The sequence below is a fragment of the Odocoileus virginianus genome, chromosome 34 (assembly GCF_023699985.2).
Source record: "Odocoileus virginianus isolate 20LAN1187 ecotype Illinois chromosome 34, Ovbor_1.2, whole genome shotgun sequence".
NCBI classification, from domain to species: Eukaryota; Metazoa; Chordata; class Mammalia; order Artiodactyla; family Cervidae; genus Odocoileus; species Odocoileus virginianus.
Genome location: NC_069707.1, coordinates 5118851 through 5142276, shown reverse-complemented (window position 1 = coordinate 5142276; position 23426 = coordinate 5118851). Strand labels below are relative to the sequence as shown.

The 23426-nt window shown below is 48.1% G+C and overlaps 1 protein-coding gene across 3 annotated transcripts in view; it reads left to right on the top strand.

Moving 5' to 3' along the window:
- The window catches only part of PACRG (parkin coregulated), a 513183-nt gene that overhangs the window by 449472 nt on the left and 40285 nt on the right, over positions 1-23426 (top strand). Inside the window, exon 5 of one of the 3 annotated variants that reach the window (XM_070461509.1) lies at positions 13201-15911. The exons of the other annotated variants lie outside the window; for them this stretch is intronic. Within the exon in view, the coding sequence (XP_070317610.1) occupies positions 13201-13229 (29 nt within the window). The 3' untranslated portion in view covers positions 13230-15911. Of the gene's footprint in view, positions 1-13200; positions 15912-23426 lie in introns of those variants that run through there. 3 annotated transcript variants of the gene reach the window in all.

The window sequence follows — 23426 nt, the reverse complement described above, 5'->3', positions numbered from 1 at the left end:
CTAAATCAGAATCTGGGGCTTCCAATCAAATGGGGAATTGTGGATTGAATCAAGGACTAGGAGCTCGGGTTCCAAGTGGAACTGGCTACTCACTCAAGCTGACCAGCCCCGGACTGGAAACCCAGTTGTATCGGGAGCTCAGTGCAAAGTAGAATCCGTTCAGAACTGAGAGGAACTTACCCATGGCCCTCAGAAATGGCGAGAAAGAGAGCTCAAAGAGGGTTTACAGGTTCCATGCCTGAGTTTCTTTTGTCACAAAGCCACCAACAGTGTCTTTCTGCCACCAAATCTGTTAAAAAACAAAATTCAATAGAGTAAATTTTAAAGATCTTATTGGCTTTATTCACTGGTTCATAATTCAGGCAGCATCCCATCCAGCAGCTAGAAAAAAGAAAACTCTAAAGAGCTATATGAAACAAAAGGCCTTTATGGGAGTGGAAAATGGAAGTTTTAACAGTGGGTCGCTTTCAGACAAGGTCACCTTCCTGTTGAGGATGGAGGGGTATCTCATGTGGATTACGTCACTAGTGCTGGCCAAGTAATTCCAGGTTGACTGGTTAAAGGTTGTATTCCTGGAAGAGGTGGAAAGTCTTTGGTTAGGTAGTAAGTGTTGGTTTGCCAGTATGGAGTTGAGCACAGGGGACTCCACTTTGGGGCTCTTATCTCTTTACTAACAAGCTCTCAAATTTCTCTCTGTGTTTGGAGAAATAGGCCTTTTTAGTCTATAAGGCTGCATAGATAGTTGGAATCTATGTGCATGTGTCCTGGGGCAGGTGGGCTGGCGGGCCATCACCTCAGCTCTTCCTCCCTGGGTTCCCAATCACCATCTAATCCACCCCAGTGGTATCCTCTGAGTTCTGGATCTGGTTGCATCTGTTCATCCTCCAAAACAGCTAAAGATGCTTAGAGATTTTAAAAAAAAAAAAATTTTTTTTTTGAGTCAAATCTTGAAATGCTAACTTGTTTAAAATTTTATTATATCTAAGATAAATAATTGTCTTAATTGTTAATGCTTACAAAAATAGAGATTTAACCTGGGAACCCAAGGCTGAGCCACTGAGAATCAGTACCTGAAGCTATAGGACATATCTTACACTTATTCAGGGCTCATGATTAAAGTCTATGTAAAAAATTCAGTGTAGTCAGGGTAAGCAGAGACTAAGCAAACATTTATTAATATCTGAGTACCTATCAAAGCATTCTTACATTTGTCGTGTCTATTTGACAGTCTCTAATTTTGACTATAGTTGAGTTTTTTTTCTGTAAAGTCTTTGTCCACATTTGGGTGTTAATTCAGTAATTAATAAAGGTGTCATGTGTGACTGTATTTCAAATAAGGTCAAAGTGCCCTAATCTGAAATATATTTTCCATTTCATTTTATAAAACAAGATAGGGTAGTTCATTTAATACTATCCATTCAAATTGTTTTTAGCAGGTGGTTTTTTGTTTCTTTTCTTCTGCAAGGAAAATTCCTTTCTTAGATCTCTTCCTTAATTTTTTAAGATATGTTTTGTTTTAGTTGAGTTGATTTATGGAAATTTTCTGTATGAGCTTAACCAAGAGTCTATCTTTGAATCATCTAGTATTTTCTTTAATATTGGGCCAAGGGGACTTTAAATGTGCACATTTTAGACACTGGAAATACACTGCATTGCCTTGCTCTTGTAAAAATTATTTAAGACCCCCTCTGTCATAGGAATAACCTGCCTTCCTTTGTCATGTGCTTCCATTTACTAAAGAAATTCCATGCTGTTCATCTTCCATTTTTAGAGAAGAATGCCCAGCCCTGACTATATTTCATCCTTCAAGGCCCCGTCTGATCCGTTCAAGAGCAGTAAGGCTGAATCTAACTCTGGAAATTAAAAGTCCAGCAGACCACTGTGACTTTAAGCATCTAATTTAGGACAGCATGAAATATTGCTGTGGTTCTCAAAACATCTATCCTCCAAAGATACCAGCTCATTCAGTGGCCAAAGTAATTCTTCATTTTGATCTAATCTTTGGGAATAGTAAAAGTGAACAGTGCAACAACCAAGTGTTTTTCAAACACTAACGGTGCAGAACTTGAGATTTTTAACATTGGCAAACAAAAATATTTTAGCTGCTAAGAAATCACAGAGCAATTAAGCAATCGTGGAAGTTTTAACAGAGGAAAATACATTCTGTCCTGCTCCCCTTTTCAGTACCCCAGCTACAGAGAAGCTAATTGCCCTCCCTGTGAGGGAGGGAGGTAAGCAAGACATCCTTTCTCTTTACCATTTTCTATGGTCACTTTAAAAGTCTGATTTCTAAGTCAGTTTCCATTTCCCAGACTAAACTCTCCAACAAATAACATGTCACACGTTTGTAATTAATGCAAGTGACTTCCCTCGTGGTCCAGTTGTTAAGACTTCGTGATTCCATTGAAAGGGACCCAGCTTTGATCCCTGATCAGGGAACTAAGATCCCACATGCCAGGTAGTGCTGCCAAAATAAATATATAAATAAATAATTCAAAACCAAGTAAAACAAGAGATGATAGCAGTTATTTTTACCTGAGGACGTCCTGCACATTCAGTAGTAGATTATTACATGCAACTTTATCTTTTCAAGTCTACTTTTTAACTTAAGTCAATTCTGTACTGTAAACTATCGTTCTTCCAGAAACATACAATTCTATCTGAATTACAATCATAGCCTAAAGCTAAATTTAATGTAGCAGATTGTCAGACTGGCTGCTTTCCATATTCATCAGGAAGGACTCTAAGCATGACTTGGCTCACTCAAAAAATAATCTACCCCAACCGGGCATTTCTCTACAGGTTTGAATAGCTATATTCAAATAGTATTGAATATATTGAATATATTGAAGAATATTCAAATACAGATTTGAATATTCATTGGAAGGACTGATGCTGAAGCTGAAGTTTCAATCCTTTGGCCACCTGATGCGAAGAACTGACTCATTGGAGAAGACCCTGATGCTGGGAAAGATTGAAGGCAGGAGGAGAAGGGGACAACAAGAGGATGAGATGGTTGGATGGCATCACCGACTCGATGGACATGAGTTTGAGCAAGCTCCGGGAGCTGGTGATGGACAGGGAGGCCTGGCGTGCTGCAGTACATGGGGTCGCAAAGAGTCAGACACGACTGAGCGACGGAAGTGAACTGAACTGAATTTGGATAACTACATGTTAATATAGTTGGTTAAGGGAACATTAAGGAAAACAGTAAATCAGGGGGCTAAGAGGATTCTGCCCTCAGTCCTCTTTTGTTCTTTGTTTTCCTACCCGTGCTGAGCTCGTTCACCAAACCCCTCAGCGGAGCACCGTCTATACCCTGCCTCCCATACCGGACCCTGCTCCACCCTCCCCTCTGAGCTTCTAAATCCTATGCCCAGCTTCCTAATCAACAGCTGCTCTTGAGTGTCCAGCAGGTATTTCATTGGACATTTTCAAAACAAGTCTTGGCTCGGCCCCTGGACATTTCCTGCCCACATCTAAGGACGGTCGAGTCGTCTTGAAGCCTTCATTCCCGTTGCCGCCCACGTTCTCATTCTATAGTAACAAGCCAGTGCCCTGCCTTTCCCCCTCGGGGGATGGGGTCCCTTCTCCGTGCGCCCCCACGACCGCTCCCCTGCGTTGCTGCTGCAGCTTCTAGACACCCCTGTGTTCCCGCTGCAGCTTCTAGACACCCCTGTGTTCCCGCTGCAGTCCATCTTCTGTTCAGTAGCCAGAGCTGTCCTTCTCCAAGGTAAACGAGATTGTGTCACTCCCTTGCGTAAAATCCTCAGTTGACCTTCCGCTACATTTGGAATCAATGTGTCCTCACTGCATATGAGACATAACATCATCTGGCCCTTATCTCCTCCATATCCTTATCTTAATCAATATTTAGTACTCAACATCCTCCAATCCCACCAGACGTGGAATTCCTCAAACACATCAGGTTTGCTCCTGCCTCATGACCTTTGCACCTGCTCCTCCAGCTGCCTGCAACTCTCTAGTGCTGATTCTATACATGGTTGCTTTTCCCTCTTTGTTCAGATTACTATTCAATGAGGAGGCTTTGACTACCCTATCTGAAAAAGTGATCCAGACCTGTAGGTTGGCTCCAACACACTCCCCCAAGCTATGTTTTCTTTTCTTCCTATTTAAAGCCATCTGAAATATATAATGTTTAAAATACATACATATAGAATGTTTATATAGCTATTTGCTTGGTAATTGTAAGGTTCAGTCAACTAAAATGGCAGCATCATGAGAACAAGGACTTAGACTTCTCAGGGTTGGACTCTTTATTCCCAGAAGGTACTCAATAAATATTTTTTAATTACTATGTGAACTTAGAAGCCATTAATTACATAAAAATGTTCAGTAGTTACACATGGTCTCTCTTTTTCTGCCAAAGATTTGAAACAGCTTTAAGCAAAAACAGACAACAATAATAAAAAATAGAAATAATACAGGGCCAATATAATACAGGCCAAAAATAACAATAATAAAGTAAGATGGTCAGTTAAAACACCATCATGAGAAAGCAGGAAAGTAGAAAATATACGATGCTTTAAGAGAACAAAACTTTTCCTAAGGTTAAATTATAAACAAAATCTCTCTAGTGAGCTCTCACACAGCGAAGGGCAATGTCCACAGCAATATTTGTAAAGCAGATGCAACGGTCCTTTCAAACGGCTGATGCCTTGATAGTGGCAAAGGGCCCAAATTAAAATGGCGATAGAATGAAAGGGGATCACCATTAAAGGGCTGAGTTAATATGCACAAAGAATACAGTAGCCTGGTGTCCTTACTTAAACCAAGAAATGACTTTCATCTAGAAGATTCACCTAATAACATAGTGAGCATTGTTTGCTGCTAGAAATTAACGTGATTGGGGCTTCCCTGGTGGCTACTCAGAGGGTAAAGCATCTGCCTGCAATGCAGGAGACCTGGGTTTGATCCCTGGGTTGGGAAGATCCCTGGAGGAGGAAATAGTAACCCACTCCAGTAGTCTTGCCTAGAAAATCCCATGGACGGGGAAGCCTGATGGGCTATAGTCCACACGGTCGCAGAGTCAGACATGACTGAGCAACTTCACTTTCACTTTCAAGGTGATTTCAGTAACCCAATGAAAATACTACATCAAGAAATGCTAGTGTGACATGTCCCAGTTCATGCTGGTCCAGAGAGACAGCCCTCCACCTTCCGGGCTGCGGTCATCTTGCTCTAGCCGTCTCCTAAGAAGAAGGCTCCTTGTTTTCTTCCATGCATTTCCTACTCTTTGTGAGTGTGTGTTAGTCGCTCAATTGTGTCCAACTCTTTGTGACCCCGTGGACTGTAGCCCACCAGGCTCCTCTGTCCACGGAAGTCTCCAAGCAAGAATACTAGAATGGGTAGACATTTCCTTCTCCAGGGGATCTCCAGACCCAGAGATCAAACCTGGGTCTCTGCATTGCAGGCAGATTCTTTACCATCTGAACCATCAGAGGAACCCCTTTCTACTCTTGTGGAAGCTTAAATTCAGGATACTCTTTTCCACACTCTCCTTTTACCCTATTTCTGCTCTTGTTTATCTAGTCCTATTTTATCATCTATCTCTAGTCCTATTCTACTTTCCTATAGAATAAAAGAAAAATAACCATTATTACTAAAAACATGAAGAAATATCAAGAGTTGCAATGCATTTTATCTTCTAAAAACCAAGATGCTACATTATTGTCACTTTGGACATTCTGTCATATCTATTGTGAAATTCGGAGCTGACATGGAGCTAGAGCAGAAATTGGCTGCAAACAATATTGAATGTTCCTGTGGCAACCCGATCAGGTCCCATGAGCACCCCTAATTCTAAAGGCATCACTTAACAGACACTTGGGGAAAGTCTTCAGAGAGCCTCGGGTTAGAGCAGCAGGCTTCTCTCAGGATCCCCTCCGGGTGAACGGTCTTTCACAGACACCAGTGGGCAGCTGTAACCTCCCCACTGCAATCCACCGACCACTGTCCCAGCCCCTCAGCGAACAAGGGGGCCCCTGTCACCTTTCCCACAGAAGCCCCCGCCCCCAGTTCCCGTCAGATTCAAGAAAAAGTCTTCCTGACTGTTTCCCCTAAGACGTTGTTGGGTTTTTTTGTTTTTGTTTTTGTTTTTACATGTGAAAACAAAGTTCCTTTCAAAGGTAAGATTCCGTGATGTTGGCAAAAGGCAGAAATGCATTTCAGTGTTTCAGGGTCCGTGGTCCCTCCTTCCAGGAACAGCAGATGTCCTGGTGAGGCCAAGACCCTTGCTCCTCTGCTGGGAAACCGTCCCTAAGATATGCGAACTCTGCACCCCAACACACACACGCACAGAACGGCCAGGGTCTTCAACACTCCTCAGCACTTGGCAAAGGGCAAGATGATGGCAAGAGAGACACACGCGGTGCCAGGCAGGAAGGCGTCTGCACACTGCGGGGACGGGGTGAGGAGACTGTCACAGTCATGTGCCCCCCGAGAAAAATATCCCCTATTATTTCTCACTCAGCTGTCGCTGAGGGTCAGAGCTCGCGTTGGTAATCACTATTGTTCGCGGTGTTCCTTGTGGCTCACAGGCGGATGACCACCCTTCATAAAAAAGCCGATTGTGTCGCCTTTACTCAGCACCCTCTCATAATAGCCAGTGTGTTGCTTTCTCATTGCAGATATTTCATGGGAGGAAAATAAAAGGTGTTTTGCTCCCACATGCCTCAATTATTCTAGTATTTACATTAATAAAAATAGTCACTCAAAGTGTAAACACACGATTCCGAGATGCGAAGTGCCTTCCTTAATGTAAGGCATCTAATGGTTCACGTGAACCGTGTGCAGGAGCAGTAATCACTGACTCCCCCATCCAATTAAGCCCCAGAATTCCCAATTTCCAACAGAAGTCCAGATCTAATCCAAAAATCTCTTTGACATCTTACATCTATTAGATGTCCTAACAGTCTTGAATAAGCAATGGCACGTATTGGCTTCCAGAGAAGTGCATGGCCCTCTGCCAGTTTAAGACTAGACGAGAGCCTGGCTTGTTCTCAAAGAGACCAGTACCAAGAAAGTCGCTTGAGTTTCCCGTTTTTAGTATGATCTTAGCCAAAATAGAAAGAGAAACATGTTTCTGAGAAAAAACAATTTTCTCCGGACACTTCCTTTCTGAAAATGGATATTGTCTCATGGCCTAGATGTTGAATCCAGGGTCTTACTTAGTCTCTGTGCTGTTGTGATCTTGCCTGTAGAATAGAAGTTTCTGTCAAACTCAAATTTCTCATTAAAGCTCAGTGTTATAAATGACATGACTGTGTGTGTGTGCTAAGTCACTTCAGTTGTATCCGACTCTTTGTGACCCCACGGACTGTAGCCCGCCAGGCTCCTCTGTCCGTGGGATTCTCCAGGCAGGGATACGGGAGTGGGTTGCCACACCTTCCTTGAGGGGATCTTCCCGACCCAGGGATCAAACCCACGTCTCTTCCCATCTCCTGCGTTGGCAGGTGGGTTCTTTACCACGGGCGCCACCTGGGAAGCCCTGACCTAATAGTCTCAAAAGATCCGAAAATGCTAACAGTTGCTCAAAGGCAGATATTATCCATTTGTGATGTACCCACTGACACATTTTTGTCTGTATTCGTTATATTTATTTCATTTGTTTGGGGCCAAAGTTGCTGAGAAACTCATACTGCAGCTAGAAATCTTAAGTTGTGGTTATGACTGAAAAGGTCGCAGGTTAATTCTGGGGACAGGCTGGACCCCGAGAGAGGCCCAGAGCGGGACCAGCTCTCTCACCCTCTGAAGCACGCAGTGACCTGTTCATCTGCAGGGATGGAGCAAACTGCTGGCTTCTGTGGGGCTGAGCGGTCTCTGTGTGCCGAGGGCAGGGCCCACATGCCGGGCCAGCAGGCTTAGCAACCCGCCTGGCTCCCAGGGGCCTGGCAACTGAGCTCCTGGTGCAGTGTGGACTTGTCCAGGCCAGCAGGGCGCCGACTGGGGGGCTGCCTCTGGGGTGGCTCCGCTGTGCAAACTGAAGTTCCACTTAGAAAAGGCCGTTGTTTAAATTGAAGAGACTCCTTTGTGCCAAAACCACCATCCATCCTCTTTTGTTCTTCTCGAAAGGGAAGTGACGCCAGCTGGCTGGTCTGAGGCAAGTCATCCGTACAAACGCTGGTCAGATGACACCCTGCTTCCTTCCCCTTGTGCAGTTTCGGCCACAGGGAGCGTCCATGTCAGTCACCCAGGAGGCAAGCTCTGGGACCACCACGCCTCAAAATAACTGGTGGCGATCTTCCAAGTGATGATCGTGATCAAAGTGACGGCCGCAAGGCAAGGGACATATTTTCTGACCACTGCACAGTCTATCAAAGAAACCTACAGTTACCCGGTTTTTGCCCACTTATAATAAATCTATCCACCACGTACAGTTAAATGACAGCTGATGAAGCAACACAAAATTCTGATAAACAGGAACAGAGAGACAATAAGACATCAGGCTACCCACTCAGTGACTTTACTGAAATGTGCCATAAGACTGAATTTGCAACATAACCTTTGAAAAGTGAGAGGTAAAAGACTGGAGGTTTTTAGCCACTGATTGTCTGGTAAAGAGAGAGCCTATAACAGTGCTTGGCTATAAATTACCTGGCAGCTGAGACGCGGAGGGTCCCATGCACAGCCTCTTCAGCTCCTTTCCATTTAGTGGGGAGGAAGCATTGCATTTTACCTCTTTTAAAAATCATAGGTTTGGGGAAAGAACCGAAATAAGAAAGCTTTTCTTATAACTACAAAATGTCAGCTCTGCACTTTTAGGGTTGTTGCATTTTCTATATTCTCTTGAGAAAACATCCGTGACCTTGTGGATCACCTTGATTCAGAATTTCAGTGGATCCTACATGGGTTTGCCTATATTCAGTCAAAACCTGGAGTAGCCTGCATCGTAGAAGAAACATTTGTTTGCTATGTGTCCTCCGTTTCAACAAATATCTTGGCTACACTTAAATCTTATTAATTTCCCTCCTTAGCCTTCTGCTTCATTGGCCAAATAGCTCATGAGGTCATCTGCAGATGGTCTAAGCACGAATAATCCCATTGCTGGCCCCTTCTATACACTGTCTGTGGGATCTCCCTACATGTACAAGTACCAAATACAAATGACAGCTCATTGCTGGCATGTGATATAAAATCTGAAATACGAATTCCCTAGTTCTCAGACTGTCAGGATATCAGAGTCATGACCACTGAAAACTAACAAGCAGGTTTGTAGCCATAGTTGGTTATTGCCCTAGGAGATGGTGAGATCAGGTAGGGAAATTCTATAATTCACTACCTGAGTGACCTTGGGTCAATCCCTTAGTTTCTTGGTGCTTCTTTTGTTGGAATGATAATCATACAGACTATGATGATGATGGTGATGATAATTGATGAAGGTTTAATGAAACAAGGGGCATGTAAGCCACACCTCACCACTTCTCACAGGGAAAATGAAAGTGTTAGTCATTCAGTCATGTCCGACTCTTTGCAACCCCACGGACTGTAGCCCACCAGGCTCCTCTGCCCATGGGATTCTCCAGGCAAGAATCCTGGAGTGGGTAGCCATTCCCTTCTCCAGGGGGATCTTCCCGACCCAGAGATCAAACCTGCATCTCCTGCACTGCAGGCGGCTTCTTTACCACCTGCGTCACCAGGAAAGCCCTGAAAGAAACCAAGTGCAAATGAGCAGCTCGTTACGGCAGAGTCAGGATAAGAACCCACGTCTCCAGCACAGGCTTGAGAGCACAGAGGGGATGCAGGCCTTTTCTGCAGAGAGGCAGAGGTCCCTTGTGAAGTCCATATAAACGAGCACGGACACCAGGTAAACATCAGTCTGGACAAGTTTTATTAATACTTGTGGTCTCTCTCGCGGGTGAGTTGCGGGAGATGAGATGCGGTGTGTTGCTTTCCTCATAGCGATGCTTGCCCAGTTCCCCTGTGCTGGTGATGTGAGTGGCATGGCCATCAGAGCCTGTTGATCTATGCTGAGACTGGACCATTTCTCTGGCCCCGCTACCTCAAGTCTCCTCCTACAAAGCTGACCGCACACGCGGCACCAGGACACACACAGCAAGGACCAGGAAAGGGGAGGAGGCGAGGCTGGGAATCCTTGACCGTGAGGGCCATGGGGTCCTCAGGGCATCATCACTTGGGACCAGCAACTTCAGAGGTCATGGCTGTGCTTCTGATTCTCCCAGAACTTCATAATTCACTTACCATGAGTGGATCATGTTAACACTTGATCCAGAGTCCCAATCTTTGTCTTTCTCCCATGAGTTCACTTTGTCAGTAAAAACAGGTGGACTAGGTGCCAGGTAGCTTCTTTAGCACCAAGTGTTTCAAAAATCAGAGGCTATAAAACATGAGACTCACTCATAAGAAAATCAGATTGACTTCTTACAAATCAATGGCATGAGAAGAGTGTAGGAAGCCACCAAATACCTATTTTTCTCATACGTAGCTGAAAATATTGCATAGATAAGCCAGTTGTGTCAATTCTGTGACCACTATCTTTCTGCTCCTAAGTTGTCGCTTAAAGATTGATAACGAGATGGTCTGTTCCTCAAATCACCCTCTAGTTTATCTCCATCAGAGCTTTCCGCAAAATGTTCACAAAGAAGTTCTTAACCTATTAACAAAGTATCTGGGTCCAAACAAAACTAGCCAGCACTTTAAAAACCAGCGTGGGTCACAAAAGAAATAAAGGGTAAGTGTTGAAACTGTGAGTGAGCAAATCGTGATAGAATCATGTTGCACATCATGTTGTGTGTGTGTGTGTGTGTATTTCTTCTCTGTTACTAGCTTGGCCTAGTCAAATTTAAAGAGCTACAAAGAAGTAAAACACCAAGGAAATCAGATGTGAAAAGCAGATGAACACTTGTGATATTTCTAAGAAGTAGAAGTCCTGTAGTAAAATCAAATTGGTTGGGGGGAAAAAATCATTTTCAAGCTCCAGAACAAATGTCTACATGTCTATCTAAAACTTGGAGCGGAAATAGTGGATGGGGTTGGAGGGGGAAGGGGACCAGCCTTGTCCATCCACAGCTTCTTATTTCACAGGCGAGGAAACCGGGGCCCAAGCAGCTTATGCACTTGGTCTGAGGTCAAACGGGTGCAGCAGTGAAATCGGATCTAGAATTGCTGGTCTCTGTCTCCCAGCGCCGTCACTCTTAACCATCCTCTGTTTAGAAGTGCAATGCTATCTATCAGGGCCAGAGTAATATTAGAGATTAAGTAGCATAAAACTATCTCCCCTCACTAGGTGCCCTCCTAAGCCTGGAATCCTACTGTTAGGTAAGCATATCTGCTAGTCTGTCTGCTCCTGAAACAGAAATGAAGTGGCTCTGCAGGCCCAGCGCAAGCTGCGTGCAGCGGGGACAGCGGGGAAACCTGACCATGCCTGGAGCCGGGGGTCACCCAGATGGAGATGGGGTGCGGTGGGCCACGGAGGACCCCTAGGAAGGGAGAGATGCAGAATGAGAGTGGGAAGAGACCCCACCTTCTCCCTCGGCCCCCAGTTTCCTCAGTTCCACCCCCACACCATGCCCGCTGTTAACGGCAGCAATATCAACACTATCATTAGCAAACCTAAAATGCAAATTTTTTTAAAAATCTCATTCATCACGGAACATTTCCAATCCTAAAACCTGACATCTGATTTTTTTGAAGAGGCTGCTTCGGAAAGAAATTCTCTGTTGGTCGCCAAAGAATCCAGGCCTCATTAATGACCAGAAATATGTGCCTGGAAGAGAAATAAAACTGATGAAGGGGGCGAAGGGTAGGGGGAGAAAAGGACCCTGCAACTGCTGCTGACTTGAAGGGAGAGACACTGCAATAAAAACAAACGGCCCCATGGAAGCAGAACTTTGCGTTCCACCCTAAAAAAAAAAAAAAATCCTTGACAAGCTGGCCCATTGTGACAGGTCGTTCTGTACGTGGCACAGACAAAGCAATTGTTAGCAAGCCCGGAGCTGTGCTCTCAGTGCAGAGCCCAGGCTCCTGGCTCCCGCGGGAGTGCGGACAGAGGGGCTTCGGAGGTGAGGCTGGGGGCGCCCTGGGGGGACACGGGCGATGCTTTGGGGCTCCCAAGGAGCCTCCTGTTCGGGGCAACGGTGACCGAATGGACCCAAGCAGGGCGATGAGAGCATGGCCCTTCTGGAGTCCGCCCCATGCAAGGTGCACCCCACTAGGGGTACTACCCTCCCTGCCCCCTCACCCTCACCCAATTAGGAAGAAAGAGCTTCCCTGTTAGGTCCTGGCTGGGCCTGGATCCGGCCTGCTCTCCGCTGAGGTCTTAAAGCACAGAGAAGAACAGCAGAGATCTTCGGCCTTACTCTTGCTGGCGTCTATCGTTACCTTAATGCCTCTGTTTCCTAATGGACTCTTTAGTTACGCAAACCACAGGCTCTCTGAAGCAGGTTCTCCCTGATGTGTCAGAGCCCGGCGTTTATGTAGCCCAAAAGGAAGAACCCGTCACACTGAAGAGTTAATGGTTAACCTGGCCTTAAAGCCTCGTCAAGCTGGAACGTGAAGGAACCTCGCGGCCTTGACAACACTCAACTAAAACAGTGCCTCTCCCCTGTGATGGGGTTTTGCCTCCCTGTAGCGTAGTAAGGCTGCACAAACGGTCTTGTCACCATCGGGGACGAGAGCTAGGATCTCCGCGCTGGGGAAGGCAGCTGGGTCCAAGGATACCCCCAGACTGTCCCGGCAGGCAGGCAGGTGACCCGAATCCGGTGGCACTTCACGCTCAGGACGTGACCCATGAGCCAAGGTCAGTCGGCGTTTGCTTCGAGGCACCTGACCTAGTCCTCCAGCCCGAAGGAGGTCTGGCAGGAAGGCAGCTTCTAACCAAGGAGCAGACACCAAGGCAGAAGGTCAGGCCAAAGGAAGGCCATCCAGGGAATCAGAGACCCTGGGACCTGGGAGCAGCCTGGTCATCTGGGACGATCTCCAGTCTCAATGTTTCCCTCCCCTCCGCCCTCCCTCTTCAATTCCTAGGGGAGCTGAGGCGGCGGGATTGTACAAAAGTTTTAATTCTTAATTAGCTGAATCCATCACGATTAGCTTTGTGGCTTCCTCAGTAGCTCCAGTTCTTGAAAAGCTACAATCCCTCCACAGGCTCATGTACTGTTCTACATTCTGCTAATTTTTTCTATGAATTTTTAAACGTATTTGACTTTAATTTTCTTTCAGTACACAGGAGAAGATGTGCAGCCACATGAATTTTTCTCTAATGTGCTGTATGTCAACATCAGCCACCAGTGACTCCGCCCTGTGCTATTTGATAGTGCTCCATCTGCCCTACAGTAGATTCCAACTCACCATCCGGGCTGTTTGCGGTCACTCAACAGACACACACCCGCCAACACTGCTGCGGATTCCAGAGATACAGTAGTGAACAACTCAGCCGTCTCTGGGCAATTCCGGTTGGAGGAGACAACAACGAATAAACAAGCTATGTCATCTTTCAGATAGCAGTAAATTTGATGAAGCAAAATAAAGACCAGAGGCAGAGAGAATTGCAGCCAGGGTGGGTGAGGTCAGGTGACCAGGAAAGACCCAACCAGGATGGAAGCGTGACAAAGGTGGAAACGGGCTGTCGGGTGTGTGAGGGAGCCGTGTTCCCTTTGGGAGCGTGCAAGGGCAGGGGGCCGGCGGAAGGACCAGGTCCAGAACGCTCGCCGGGGCCGCGGCTGAACGGAAGTGGCCGCGGCTGAACGGAAGTGGCCGCGGCTGAACGGAAGTGGCCGCGGCTGAACGGAAGTGGCCGCGGCTGAACGGAAGTGGCCGCGGCTGAACGGAAGTGGCCGCGGCTGAACGGAAGTGGCGGGAGACGAGTCAGAGGTGAAGACGTGGGCACTTCTGGAACAGCAGCTGGTGTGGATGCTGACAGTGGCCCAGGGTGAGGTGGCGGATTCCTTTCCTGGGGACGTTGTAGCAAATCGCCACACGTTGGCAGCCTGAAACCACAGAAGGTGGTCCTCTCACAGTAGTGAAGGCCAAGACTCTGCAACCGAGCTGTCCACCATGCGGGTTCGCTCTGGACCCTGAGCAGGAACCTGACTCAAGTCTCTCCGCCGGCCTTGGTGCTCGTGGGCAAATCTTGACGGGTGTATGGACCCGACCCGCCGACCTCCGCCTCCATCCTCCTGTGGCCTCTCCCTCTGTGTCTCTCGGTGTCGGTTCCTCGTCTGTCTCTTCTGAGGACTGTGGTCATCGGATTCAGGGCCCACCTTAAATCCAGGACGGTCTCATATCAAGGTCTTTAACTTAGTTACATCTATTTCCACATGCACATGTACCAGAGGTTAGGATGTTGACATACCTTTTGGGGAGACAAAATCCAACCCACTTGGGAGGGTCTTTGAATACAAAAGTGAAAAGATCTGATATGCACTACAGGGTAAGAGGGTCAGGACAGAAGTGGAGACCAGCTAGGAGACTAACCTGGTTATCCAGGAGGGAGATGATTAGAAGTGATGGAAGAGTTACATAAGATGTAGAGTTCACCTCCATATAGGTGGCTGATTCTGATTCCTTAGTTCCACAACTTTAAATAGCTATTTTTTTTAACCACCGCCAAATCATTTTGATGAGTCTTTCTCTATGTTTCTAACTATTAATATCTGATAAAATTAATCTTCTTTGTTTTCCTAGTAATAATTTATAAAGCTATTAATTTGCCTGAGACATTATTTTTATTTTCTCACTCAGGAAGGTAGATAGATAGAGATAAAGAGATAGACATTGTTGTTCAATTGCTAAGTCGTGCCCTACTCCTTGCGACCCCATGGAATGCAGCACTCCAGGCTTCCCTGTCCTTCACCATTTCCCAGAGTTTGCTCAAACTCATGTCCATTCGAGTTGGTGATGCCATCCAACTATCTCATCCTGTCATCCCCTTTCTCTTCTGCCTTCAGTCTTTCACGGCACCAGGGTCCTTTCCAATGAATCGGTTCTTTACCTCAGGTGACCAAACTATTGGATCTTCAGCTTCAGCAGCGGTCCTTCCAATGCATATTCAGGGTGGATTACCTTTAGGATGGACTGGTTTGATCTCCTTGCTGTCCAAGGGACTCTTACATCTGTCAACTTATTTGTCTTTTATTATCTTTTAAATGTTCTTTATAGCAACAGCATATACCTCAATCGGTTTATCCCCAAGACTTTCTTGTGAGGAAGGAGTTAATATTACAATCAGGACCTATGTTTTTATTGTTTGGGCTGGTGGCTGCTGATAATTAGCAAGGCTATTAATTTTGGTGTGTTTATTTCAGATACAGCATTTTATTGAATCATTTTATTAAACATGATTACTTTGCTGGTTCCTCTGCATATTCTGGTTTCCATTTTGTTAAGTGCAAATGATGATCTTTTCTCTCTTTCCATTATCATACCTCTTTATTTTTTTCATGTCTCACTGCATTAACCAGAGTTTTCAGAACACTATTAAGAAACTATCCTTGTTCCAATTTTTAAACAGAATTTAATTTGTCTACCCATTAAGCACAATGTGGGCTCTCATTTTCCACAACTTTATCATGGTAAAGAAGTAGCCTCTGTTCCTAATATTTTACTATTTTGAAGAACCTCATTAAACTGTCTTGTGGGCATGTGATTCATTTTAATTTAACCTATTGATGTTGTGTACTGTACTGGCAAATACTCTTATGTCGAGTCCTTCTTGCACTGTGTCACATATCTTCCAGAAGACTCCTTTATGTTGGCTTAGAGAAAGATTTCAGTATTTGTTTCCGCCTTTCTTTTTATAATTAGGGATCTGATTTATTTTGGTGGCATCCTCATTAAAATCAATATGCTGGCCTCATATTACAATATTTGTGATAATTACGGCACCTTGGGACAGGATCTTGCAAAACTGCCTACCAATATTTTTTTATTAACGCTTCTGGAAAAAAGCATTAGTTTTCTGTATCAACATCATTATCATAAAAATGTGTTTATGAAATGCCTTTAATAATCCCTAATGCTGTGGCGTAACACAGAATAGTTCTTGTCTCCAAGGAACTAATGACAACCATCTGCAGATTGCATAGCACTTTGCAGTTTATACGCCATCTCTTCATAGATTATCACAGGGCAGCGTCAGTATGCCCATTTTTACAAATGCCTTATCCAAAGTTGAGTAGGAATTTGCACGGAGTCCTCCGATCAACCAAGACAGGTCTGAAGATGGAACCTGAACTGAGGAGTTCTGATCCAAACCCGGTACCCCATACTGACTCAGTGCCCTGCTGCTCACTTAATGTTTAGGACGTTAGACAGGAGCAGACATTAAACATCTTATTCTACAATAAGGCTGGGCAGTAACTTCTCTGGGGAGAGGTTGGAAAAAGGCTCTTCTGAAAGTTCCGTGTTCCCCAAGGTTGCTTCCCAGCCAGTGTTCGGTCACCTTTGGATAAACCTCCTTTGACGTTCAGCCCTGTTAGGTGGATCGTCCCGTGCCCTCCTGATCACTGTGACCTCAGCCAACCGTTGCACGTTGACTGTGGCGTCTTGTCCACAAGCCTCCTCTCTGTCCTGGGTCCAGCATCCAAAGAGCTCTCCACGTCCCTGCGGGAGGCCCGTCTGAAATGACCGTCCTGCTTCCTGGGTCTGTGCACTGTGGTTCTGATCATCTGGACGTCCCTCAGCCTCACTCTGAACCCGGTCAGGACCTCTCCTCTTCAGCACTCCCTGCCCCCACCACCATCCAAACTCCCCTACCTCGTCCCCGTCTGTCCGGGCCTTCCGTACCAGTCCGAACCACAGGCTGGTCATCCACCCTGAGTGAGACCTTTCCGTGGCCTCCCGCCCCTCTCTGCTGCAGCTCTTAGGGGCTGAGGGATGGGGGCGGGCAGTACAGTTAGGGAGGAAGGAGAACCGGGAATCTCTGAAGTTGGTGCTGCGGTCCCGTCGCTGGAGGACGGAGCAGTTTCCAGCTGAAGAGGGGCTTGTCCCTTGTTTCTGAACGAATGAGCCCGCTCGCTGATCCCGCGTGCCCAGAGGTCACCATCTTGCTCCATCCTCCCCTTTCTATCTTGTCTCACACCGCATTTCTTGGGGTGTCTTCTGTGGTGTTCCCCATGGCACTCCACCTCCTGCAGCGTCTAGGACCTCGGTGGACCCCTTGGCCAGCGCTGCCCAGGGCTGGGCTCCATCCTGGTCTCCTGGCATCGGGCGGCCCCCTTGTTTCCTGCCCCGGGGAGCCTCGAGGCAGTTCTTGCCTCGGTCCAAATAGGTTTGGTCCCTGCGAGGCTTCAAAGCCAGCTCACAAAGAACCCAAACCAGTTAGTCTCTAACTCCGCCATCATTCAAAGTTCTGTCTTTAAAATGCAGAGATTTTTTGGCTTCCTCTACCCGCAGCTCAGCAACTGTATTTCTGCAGCTATTGTTATTCTATTTCTGTTCCTAATTGCTATTATGGAAAACCGTGCCTTGCTGAAGCTTTGGGAGTTGCCAATCGGTGGGCTCCCTTCAAATGTAAATGTATTATGCAAATACCTTCTGAGGCCGAGAGTGGGATTCTGCGGTCTTCCCTGGATCGCGACGGGAAAAGAACACTTTCTGGGATGGTGAGAACTGGAAGGCAGCCCCCTCCGGATTTACATGAGCACAGTTCTGAGGTTTGTTTTCTGTTTCCAACTTCCTCTCCCACTCCAGCAGCTGAATTTAAAATACTTGCTACAAGACGCGGCTTCCGGGGGGGTCACTGCCGCTTAACTGTTTGGTGGTCACGCCCTGTGGGGCCATTTACCGGCCAAACGTCCTTCCCCAAGAGACTCAGGTGGTGTTGGTAAAGAGACACGGAGTCTAGGAACCTCGTTTTGCTGTTGCTGTTGTTTTAACATGGAAAATGCCATCTCTTTATCCACTGACGTAGATCAGTCACTGTGTCGTTAGCAAAACCTTGCAGCATAGGTATGGGGTATGGATGGAGACCTAACCTTTCTGAGCACAGAGTTCTAAGCCTTTGAGAAGCAGCTACTGAGAGTCAGTGAACATGTTCTCTTCCCCTGAGGTCACTGGTGCTGGGACCTTGGTCCCACCATCAGAACCTCCTCCTCCTTCCTGGTGCTCCTCTCTTTCTGCCCGGAACTGCCCCCTGTGCCCCGAGCTACCCCTCTGCCTGGAGCTGCCCCCCTGCCCAGAGCTGCCCCCTCTGTCCGGAACTGCCCCCCTGCCCGGAGCTGCTCCTTCTGCCCAGAGATGTCTCCCTGCCCGGAGCTGCCCCCTGCCCGGAGATGCCCCCTGCCCGGAGATGCCCCTTCTGCCCGGAGCTGCCCCCTGCCCAGAGCTGCCCCTTCTGCCCGGAGCTGCCCCCTGCCCAGAGATGCCCCTTCTGCCTGGAGCTGCCCCTCCTGCCTGGAGCTGCTCCTTCTGCCCGGAGATGTCTCCCTGCCCGGAACTGCCCCCCTGCCCGGAGCTGCCCCCTGCCCGGAGATGCCCCCTGCCCGGAGCTGCCCCTTCTGCCCGGAGCTGCCCCCTGCCCAGAGCTGCCCCCTGCCCAGAGATGCCCCTTCTGCCTGGAGCTGCCCCTTCTGCCCTGAGCTGCCCCTTCTGCCCGGAGCTGCCCCCCTGCCCAGAGCTGCCCGCCTGCCCGGAGCTGCCCCCTCTGCCCGGAGCTGCCCGCCTGCCCTGAGCTGCCCCCTCTGCCCGGAGCTGCCCGCCTGCCCGGAGCTGCCCCCTCTGCCCGGAGCTGCCCCCTGCCCGGAGCTGCCCCCTCTGCCCAGAGCTGCCCCCTACTTGGAACTGCCCCTCCTGCCCGGAGCTGCCCCTTCTGCCTGGAGCTGCCCCCTCTGCCCGGAGCTGCCCCTTCCTGCCTGGAGCTGCCCCCTCCTGCCCGGAGCTGCCCCCTCCTGCCTGGAGCTGCCCCTTCTGCCCGGAGCTGCGCCCTCCTGCCCGGAGCTGCCCCCTCCTGCCCGGAGCTGCCCCTTCTGCCCGGAGCTGCCCCTTCTGCCCGGAGCTGCCCCCTCCTGCCCGGAGCTACCCCCTCCTGCCCGGAGCTGCCCCTTCTGCCCGGAGCTGCCCCCTCCTGCCTGGAGCTGCCCCCTCCTGCCCGGAGCTGCCCCCCTCTGCCTGGAGCTGCCCTTCTGCCTGGAGCTGCCCCCTCTGCCTGCTGTTGCCCTCACTTTGGCCTCCCCTCCACTGTGTCAGGCAGCCTTTTCTCACTGCCACCTGCCTCACACCCACCCTCCCTGCTTCCCACTGTCACCGGTAGCAATGTGGTCCAGAAGAACGTCTCAATGTCTGAATCAACAAGCCCTCAAACCCCTTAGGTAACTGACTTAATACTCTGTGCTGTGCAAGGCACTCTTGTAAGCGTGCGGCTGCATTCTGTTTACTTACCTCCTTTGAATCTACCATGTGGATACACATGGCTCAGTGGTAAAGAATCCACTTGGCCAGTGCAGATGTGAGTTCAATCCCTGGGTCGGGAAGATCGCCCTGGAGAAGGAAATGCCACCCACTCCAGTATTCTCGCCTGAGCCAGGCAAAGATATGGACAGAGGAACCTGGCAGGCTACAGCCCATGGAGTCACAAAGAGTCAAACAGGACAGAGCAAGTGAGCAGGCATTGGGAACCAATAATGACTTAAAGCTAATAAACCCTGTGCAATTACAAGGTCAGAAGGACAGTGTTCCAGGACTAATTAGCTCAGCCTGAATCTGTCAGTAGCTTCTATGTTCAGTATTGTTGTTGTTGTTGTTGAGTTCAATATTGTACATGTTGGATATTTCCAAAATGGAGAAAAAAGTTACCACAAAGTGTATAGAACGGTATTCCACACACTCTAAGACAAATTCTAAACTCTGTGAAAGGAGAGAGACAAGGCGGAGCGGTGGGAGAATGGCCCTCACCCCTGATGTTTGGCCGTTTGCCTTTGGTTTGTACGCTGTCACATTACTAAATATTCCTCATTCTGAACCTCTGAAAAAGAAAGGGAAAGTAACTCTTCTCTGGATATCATTTCTGTTCTGAAGTGCTAAAAATACTTTCAAGTGCAATTAGCTTATTTAAGAGGCAGAAATTTATATGGTTCTCTGCCTGCCTCATGGGGTCACTAGGAGGCTAACAGGGATGGGTAATATATATGAGTGCTTTGAGCACAGTTGGAAGGAAATCTTGGTGTAAATTCGAGGTGGCGTTGTAATTATCTAGCAGGATCAGACTGTCTGATCAAAGAGAATCACTCTGATCTACTCAGTGGTCTTTCTCTCTCTCTCTCTCTTTTTTTTTCCGGTTTGCTAATGTATTACAAATTGACACGTGTCCATGAACACGATCTATTGCTCAATTAGGTCACCCAGATAGGGCCACGTGAATGCAGTTACATTCTACTCTTTGCTGGTTTTCATGACAAATTTGCCTGAGAGCTCATGTTACTGTAACAATCTCCGTCTCCTTTTATCGGGGGAGAAAGGGATTACAACCTTGGCAAATATATAAATTTGCCCAAAATTGTGAGAAAACAAGAAACAAAGAAACAAAGCTAGACCCGAGCCTGGCTTTTTTTTTTTAATTGGAGGATATTTGCTTTACAATGTTATGTTGGTTTCTGCCATTCAGTGAGGTGAATCAGCCATAAGTACACATATGTACACATATATACACATATGTACACATAAGTATATATATCCCCTTCCTCTTGAGTCTCCCTCCCACCTCCCTCCTCGCATGCCTCTAGGTCATCACAGAGCACCGGGTTGAGCTCCCTGTGTTACACAGCAGCTTCCCTCTAGCTAGCTATTTTACCAAAATCCTAAAGGAAACCAGTCCTGAATGTTCACTGGAAGGAAGGACTGATGCTGAAGTCAAAACTCCAATACTTTGGCCACCTGATGCGAAGAGCTGACTCATTGGAAAACACCCTGATGCTGGGAAACATTGAAGGCGGGAGGAGAAGGGGACGACAGAGGATGAGATGGTTGAATGGCATCACCGACTCGATAGACATGAGTTTGAGTAAGCTCCGGGAGTTGGTGATGGACAGGGAGGCCTGGCGTGCTGCAGTCCATAGGGTGGCAGAGTCAGACACAACTGAGCGACTGAGCTGAACTGGATGTACACATTTCAATGCTACTCTCTCAATTCATCCCACCCTCTCCTGCCCCCAGTGTGTCCGCAGGCCCCTTCTCTGTCTGTGCCTCTATTCCCGCCCTGCAGATCAGTTCATCAGCCCCACTTTTCTAGATCCCCTGTACACGCGTTAACATAGGAGACTTGTTTTCGTCCTCTGACTTAACCTTTGCTCTGTGTAACAGGCCTGGCCTTTTAGCGTTCCTCCTGAAGCCAGGTATGTTGCCTCCCCGCGGGGCTGTCTGAGGCCTTGCAGACACAACTCGCATGGGCACGGCGGTGTGCCAAGGCCCCACGGAGCCCAGGGAGAATTCTGCAACAGTCTGGGAGCCAACCAGACTCCAGTGGCAGGGCTGCCCCCGTTCCCCAGGGGAGGCGCGTTGGCCTGCAAAGCTGCCCTTGAAGGCCTGCTGCCTCCACAGAAAAGGCCTGTCCCCGCGACGGCCCAGGGTGCCCACCACCCACCAGGACACAAGCCCACCCCAGGGGAAGCTCGAGCGAAAGCTCCGTTATACTCAGAAATGTGTCACCACCGCAAACCCTTCTCATCTGGATGACAAAAGGTCTTTGATAGCTTCTCCTAACCAGGCGCACACACACACACACACACACACACACACACACACACACACACACCCCCCTGTGGGAAACTTCTTCTCACATTGGGCACCCATTCTTTTCTGGCACTATCTGGAACTAAAGAGCCAGAGTTAAGGTTAAAAAATGACATTCTCACTGAAACCATTTATGAAAAGCCTATTACCTAGCAATTTTCGTATTTGAATGCAATTATGTTAATGTTATTAGTACATTACGAATGGTACTAATATGATCACTGTTTTGTGTGGTATTAGAGGAAATTAATTTAAATGGATTTACATATTTCCAGATAAGGGGCACTGCTCACGTGGGTAAATAAAGAAGCTCTTGTTCCTCGGAAGCAAATACCAACACTAAGAGAAAGCTGGGTTGTGACTTCATTCGTCACCCTAACACAGACGTGACTGTGGAGTTTCTGTTAATGTCAACATTTTGCGATTTTTAGAGTGTTTTTCTTGAGTCAGTCTCCCAGCCCCCTCTGAGGTGTCCCTCTGCTCCTTTTCATAGTCGAGAGAGTTGACAATCCAGGGAACAAAGCAGCTTGTCCTAGATTATCCACAGAGTCTTGGATGGTGCGATGTTCATACTCCAAATGCCTAGACCTCAACTCCTACACTCCCATCACAGGGGAATGCAGCCTGGTACTCAAATCAGAGATCTAATTACAGAAGCCTTGGGCCTCTGAAAGTCCCCCTTCCCAGGATTTTGGTGAGAGGAAATGACTCTCAAAGATGCATGCTTATTCCTGCCTTTCTACCAGGCAGGCTTCCACCCAGAGCATGCCCTCGGCCAGCTTCCTGCCCCTGCAGAGGAGAGTCCCCCAGACTCACTGGGCGGCTGCTCCGTGCCAGCCCCATGCTCCTGGCACTCCACTGCTGGGTCCAGCTGCAGACAGGAAACCAGCCACTGCGTGAGCCTTTGGGCCCCCGTCAGTGTCAGCTGAGGTCATTCAAGGTCAAGAGAGAGATCCCTGGGGGTGGTCAGGGGAAAAGCTGCCTGGGGCGGGCCTCGGGCTGGCCCTGGACGCAAGCACATCCGGCGGACAGAGACAGGAGCGTCCGAGGTCAGGGAAGCTGCGGGGGTTTGCAAGGCACGTTCAAGGTGAACGCTGGACAAGTGGCCGGCAGAGTAGGTTGGTAGGAACTGCTGGTGACCGAAGGCGATGGTGGTGCTGGAGGGGCGGGCAGTTGGCTCCCAGCTGCTGAAAGCGAGAAATTGACAAGGGGTGAAGCTGCATTTGCGAAAATGAATCTGGCGTCTGTGTGAAGAAAGAACTGGAGCAGCAAGAGCAGTGGGTTAGGAAACCAGTCTTTTGCAAGAAATCTAGGCCTGGGGTGACACGGCCCTGAGCGTCTCGGAGCGGTGGCCACAGCCCCCAGCCCTGCGACGGCAACTCTGCTGAGGAGGAGAACCAAAGCTAGCAGTCTGCCGTTTTATGGTGACAGCTGCTGTGACCAGGGCTTTGTGGTGGCTCGGCAGTAAAGAGCCCGCCTGCCAATGCAGGAGACGCGGGTTCGATCCCTGGGGCTAGAAGATCCTCCTGGAGAAGGAAATAGCAACCCAGCTCCAGTAGTCTTGCCTGAAAAATCCCATGGGCAAAGGAGCCTGGAGGGCTCCAGTCCATGGGGTCTCAAAGAGTCAGTCACGACTGAGTGACTAAAGACAGGAACGCACGCTAATTATCGGTGATTTCCTTTTACACTGAAAGTTCCCGGAGGGCCAGTGCTCCGCCCTATTT